At 40.3% G+C, this 5,775-nt stretch overlaps 1 protein-coding gene across 1 annotated transcript in view; it reads left to right on the top strand.

Moving 5' to 3' along the window:
- LOC101566531 (leucine-rich repeat-containing protein 37A3-like) overlaps window positions 1–5,775 on the top strand; it is an 87,093-nt gene that overhangs the window by 42,450 nt on the left and 38,868 nt on the right. Inside the window, exons 5-6 of the mRNA XM_023714122.1 lie at window positions 2,842–2,913; window positions 5,609–5,680. Coding sequence (XP_023569890.1) covers window positions 2,842–2,913; window positions 5,609–5,680 — 144 coding nt within the window. The remainder of the gene's footprint in view (window positions 1–2,841; window positions 2,914–5,608; window positions 5,681–5,775) is intronic.

Here is a 5,775-nt window from a genome sequence, read left to right as displayed (position 1 = left end):
TCGGCAGAAAATCCTACTTGGCGGGCGGGGTGGGGGAGGCACTGCAGAGTGGTGGGGGGCGGCCCGCGGGGCTGGGAGAGGTTCCGGCCCACGCTGTGCCTGGGCTGGGACTGGTCCCGCCGGCACAGGGTAGCAGGAAACTCTCCTCACACTCACCGGACCTGGGCTAGGACTGGGTCTGGGGGCTCCCGGAACTCGGCAGAAATCCCATGAATTTCTTTAGTTGTTCTTTGTTGGCGAAGTATCTTATCTCTCCATTAAGTGTGATAGATAGTTTCACAGGGTACGTCAATCTGGGTTTGAAGTTGTTTTCTTTCAGGACCTGACATGCTTCACGCCAAGCTCTTTTTGACTTGATGGTTTGTGTTGAGAGGTCTTCTGTGATTCTGATGGCTTTGCATTGTAGGTGATCTGGTTCTTTCTCTCACGGCTTCTAATACTGTTTTGCTGAATTTCTGGGATCTTGATTATTACATGTCTAGGTGTAGATTTATTATGATTGTGGCTAATTGGAGTTCTGTATGCCTCACTTACTATATGTCAGATTTTTTCTCTTGCTTAGGAAATTTCCTGCCACTACATCTGCAAATAGTCTTTTATGTTATTTTTGTTGATTCCTGCTGTTTTGTTGATACCTATTAGTCTTTTATAGTTTTTCTTTGACTCAACTTACAGCTGTTGAATTGTCGTTTCTTGGTTCCTTGTTATTTTTAACAGCTCTTCTGTCTTGTGTTCACTAGATGCAGTGCTGTCTTCTTGGTCTTAAAGTGTGTCTTCAGTTTTGTTCAAGCAGTTTTGCTAGCTTTCGATGGAATCTTAATTTCCTGGATAGCTAGTTGAATCTGTTTCATACATTCTAATTTTTTCCTGCACTTTTCATTCAATGTTCCCATCATTTTTTCTATTCTTGTCTTTTTTTTTTTTTAAATTTATGCTTTCTGTAGATGTGCTGAGCAATTTTTTCATGATTGTTGTCATTTCTTGTCTTACCTGCGAGATTATTTCTGATCTGAGTTCTTCTATAGCCTAGTGCATCTTTTTTTTTTAAATTTCAGTTGCTATCATTTTAGAAATTTCAGGTGTGTGGCTTCAAGTTCTTCCATGTTCTTATCTCCTGGACTTGTTCTAGGTGGGGTGGAGGTCTGAGACTGAGGCTGCTTTTTACTCTTTCATTTTGTTATTTGTTTATTTATTTATTTAGCTCTTTCATTTTGAAGCTCCCAGTGTTCACCAGGGCTCAGCAGCAATGGCAGGGCGTGGGCTGCAAGTAGCAAGGCTCCTGTGACAGTTCTGGGAGTGAGGTAGGCTCACCAAAGGGCAGCTGTAGCACTCACACCCTTGTCTCCGCATTACACCATGAGTCAGTCACGCACTACAGGTCTAGGAACCTTGAAAAAGCCCTGTGGACACATGAGGCTTTGTGGGGGAACATCCAGACACGAACTGTAGTACGATCTGTTTACCTCTTTCTTCTTATCTGTCTTTTATTTTGCTCTTAATTTATATTTTGGGTTTTCCACATAAGAGAAACCATGTAATATTTAAGCTTTTTGTCTGATTTATTTCACTTAACATTACAGTCTGAGGTGCATCAATTTTCCTACAAATGATTCAAGTTTATCCTTCTGTGTGGCAGAGGATAAACACAGTTCAAGGCTGGCTGGGCTACATAGTGAGTTCAAGACCAGCGTATACTTCATAGCAAGACCCTGTGTCAAAAAAAACAAAAACAAGGGGCTGGTGAGATGGCTCAGTGGTCTAAAGCACCTACTTAGAACAAGCTCAGCAAAGCACAGGGACCACGGTTCAATCCCCCAGCACCACATGCCAGCCAGCCCTGCCCCCTGGTGGGCTGAGCTGGCCACACACACACACACACACACACACTCATAAATTAAAAAACAAAAACAAAAACAAAAAACAAAAACGAAATAGAAACACTGCTCCATAATTTATTTATATTTATTTATTTTTTTTGTGGAACTGGGGATTGAACTCAGGCCCTTGTGCTTGCCAGGCAAGTGCTTATTCTAATGAGCTATCTCCCCTTTCCCTCCATAGCGTTTAAATACATTTTATTTATCCTTTCATCTGAGGATGGACATAGAGACTGATTCCAATATCTAACTATTATGACTTATGCTGCTATAAATACAGTAGGCATGTATCACTGTAATAAGATGTCTTTAACTCTTTTAGGAAGAGACCTAGAAGAGAAAAAGTTGGATTAAATGGAATGTATACTGTTATTTTTTTTTAATCTCCTTATTAGTTTTCATAGTGGTTTATAGTAGTTGGCATTCCCCTATACAATATAGAAAAGGGTTATTTTTTTTTTTTCTCTGAATCTTCACCAACATTTGCTATTGTCTGATTTCTTGATTATAACTGTGGAATCTCAGTGTTGTTTTAATTTGAATTTCTTTCAGAGATGCTGAGCATTTTTTCATATGCTTACTGGCCATTTGCATGTCTCTTCTGAGAAGCGTGTCTTCCTCTTAGTTGCCCAGCTTTTGGTTAAGCCTCTTATTGGGGGCCGGGGGGGGGGGGATCGCCTCTCCAGTTTTCTTGTTTCCTGTATCACGCAGCGAACGTACCTGTTCATGCTTCTTTGTGAACATGGACAACTTTTTCTGTAGACCACATCCCTAGCAAAGGGATTATTGGTGTGAAGACTGTTTCCGATGTGGAACATTAATTGCCCAGAAAAAAAAAAAATTGTCTCAGCACACTGTAGGCAGCAGGGCCTGACAGTGCTCGTTCCTGCACCCCTTTTCACCCCTGCTTATTCTTCGTGTTTCTAAGGGAGTCTGATTCAGAAGTAACCTTTTCATCTTCCAGAAATCTCAGCGAAAATTACATCACTGAACTACGTGAGGATTCCTTTGAAGGCCTGCTCTCCCTGCAGTATTTGTAAGTTAGTTAATCATATTTACGTATGAGTTTTAACTTATCTGTAAAAGGAGGAGAGCATTCAAGTTAGATATTCTCCAAAATCTCTTCCAGCAATAAAATTAGGCAATGCCAGCCTGTGCAGGTCTCAGTCTGTGCTTGTCACCATATACCCTATGTGTATTTTCACTTTTTAATGCAGAAGGTTTTTTTTTTGTTTTTTTTGTTTTTTTTTTATACCTCCCCATTGACCTGCAGCAGCGCTGGTCTGGGTTGCCTTGAGTATGTGGGAATGGAACCACCGCTCAAAGAACCTGACTGCCTCCTTTAAGCAGGCACTTAAACAACTGAGCTAATGGGCGGGCCCCCTATTTTCACTTTTTAAATCATAGAGACCAGGGCCAGGGAGATGGCTCAGTGGAATAAGCGCTTCCCTGGCAAGCGCAAGGGCCTGAGTTCAATCCCCGGTTCCGGAAAAAAAAAAAAATCATAAAGACCAAATACAAATGGGAAAAAATCCCATTAGCAGAGGAAACATGGCCATGAGACCAGAGCATTTACTGATGTTAGGATAACCCTTGTTTTCTTAGTGTTCGTGTGCCATTGGCTTGTCCTTATGCTTACCCTATGGCCCACGTGTCTCCTTGATCCATAGTCTGTTTTTATAGAGCTCTTAAGGTAATACTTAAGAGCTCTATAATGTTATGTTATAGAGCTATAACAATAATATATATAACATTACAGTAATGTAATGTTACTGTGTTTTAAGTGCTATAAAAGGAAAAGAAAAATTACTGAAATTGTAAACAGAGACTGTATGTAGATATAGAGTCTGAAGTATTTGCTATATGGCATTTAGAAAAAAATGTTTTGAACGTTGGATTAGAACAAAGGCATTAAAGCCTGGTGTGGTGGCACATGCCTGTAGTCTCAGCACTTGGGAGGCTGAGCAAGAGGAGTGAAGTTGGCTGAAGGCCGACTGGGCTACATAGTGAGTTCAAGACCAGCGTACCCTTCACAGCAAGACCCTGTCTCAACCAAAACAAAATAGAAAAGAGCAAAAGGAACTAAAGTGAACCTTAGAATGTCACTTACATGGGAAGAAAATATTGACTATGTTTATTTTTTTATTTATTTGATACAGGGTCTCACTGAACAGTTCAGACTCATAGTGATCCTCCTGTATCAGCTTCCCCAGCACTGGGATTACAGGCATACGCCACCATGCCCGGTTCCAGGGCCAGCACGACATGCAGTACCAAGGATTGAACTTGGGTCCTTTCCAGGCAGGTGCTTAGACTGTTGAGCTATCTCCCCAGTCTTTGATAATCTATTTTAATTTGAATGAAATTATCCCAAAGTGCTTGGACAATTTATTCTGAATGAAATCAATTGATACTTAGGTATTAAATAATGAACTAAAAAGGTAAATTGTAACGATAATATTATCAAGACTGTTAAGCTACTAGAAGAATAGACCGATAGTGTTTCTGTCTAGGAATTGTTATATTCATGTGTTTAAAATGATGGTTAAATGGTATAGCTAGAAATGTTGACACTCAGCAGAGGAAATCCCTCTCTTCACTAATAACAAAGTATCTCTGTAGCCTTGTAGAGGGGAGGGCATGGTACTTTTATTTCTTTGACAAAAAGAACACAGTATGTTCTTTGGTATGAAGGTGTGATTCTTACTTTTGTACTTGTGGTCCAGAGGTATAAAGGTCATTAACCCTTGTTAAACTAATTAATGGAACCTAGCAGATAGATCCTTCTTTCAAATATAGATGGCTTAAGGAAAATGGGTATAAAGCACCTCATCCAGGCCTACTCTTTTGAATTACGCAACCTTCTAGGCCCTAAGGGAACAACCACTTTGTTATCGGTCTTCTTGACACCTTTGTCCTCTGGGCTTTCAAACCTTACAAACAGCATTTGGAGCAAGATGAAGATGATGTTCAATGAAGTCCACCTTTTGTATTTGTACTGTGAAGTACTGTTTAGCCCAAGCGCTTCACAGTGGCAACCATTCAATTTACATTCATTTAAAAGTGCCAACCCTGGGATCTGACAGGATGTAGACATGTGAGCTTGAACTCTAGTGCAGCAGGCCCTGAGTATCTCAGGGGCACAGGAGAGGAGAGAGCCACGTGGTGATAAGCAGCATTCGCTCTCAAGTAGTTACCTTGGCTTCCATGCGTCACAGCTCTTCATTTAGTTTGTAAATACTTGAGTTTGTTCAAATATTTGCGTCATTCTCACATACGGTGAACAAACAAATGAGCAAGACCTAGTTCAGCTTTCAGGTATGCTTGGAAGTCATGGTTGGAAGGAAAAGAATGTAGCAGGAGCTGTTAAATGGAAGTGGAGCAGTGTGCCTGTAAGTTTACCACCTGGGACGCTGAGACATGAGCATGGACGGTCAGTTTGAGGTCAACTTTGGCTCCGTAGCAAGTTCAAGGCCAGCCTGCTCTATGTAAGGCAGAATTAAAAAAAAATAAACAAAAAAGACTCTACCCTTGTATAGCTTATTTATGAAGATGATGAAGGTAAGCCTTGTAGAGGAAGTATAGACAGGGTATGGGGCCCAGAATATGAAACACAAGTATAAATGTTTAGTTGAGACAAAAATATGTTTCAGTATTATTAGTTCTAAAGTCTAGAGTTTATTTGTACTAATTAGCTACTCAAGGCAGTATTTTCCTTTTCCTTTTCCTAGAGATGTATCCTGCAATAAAATACAGTCTATTCAAAGACATACCTTTGAACCACTACCTTTTTTGGAGTTCATGTAAGTTACAAATATAACCTTACAATATTTGCACTTCTGTAAACTCTTTGCTGCTCGTTTTGAAATCCTTTCAGTATCTACCAAAGATTAGTATA

This window comes from Octodon degus, unplaced genomic scaffold (assembly GCF_000260255.1).
Source record: "Octodon degus isolate 3935 unplaced genomic scaffold, OctDeg1.0 scaffold00033, whole genome shotgun sequence".
NCBI lineage: Eukaryota > Metazoa > Chordata > Mammalia > Rodentia > Octodontidae > Octodon > Octodon degus.
The sequence above is the reverse complement of the archived record's forward strand: the minus strand, read 5'-3'. Positions and strand labels throughout refer to the sequence as shown.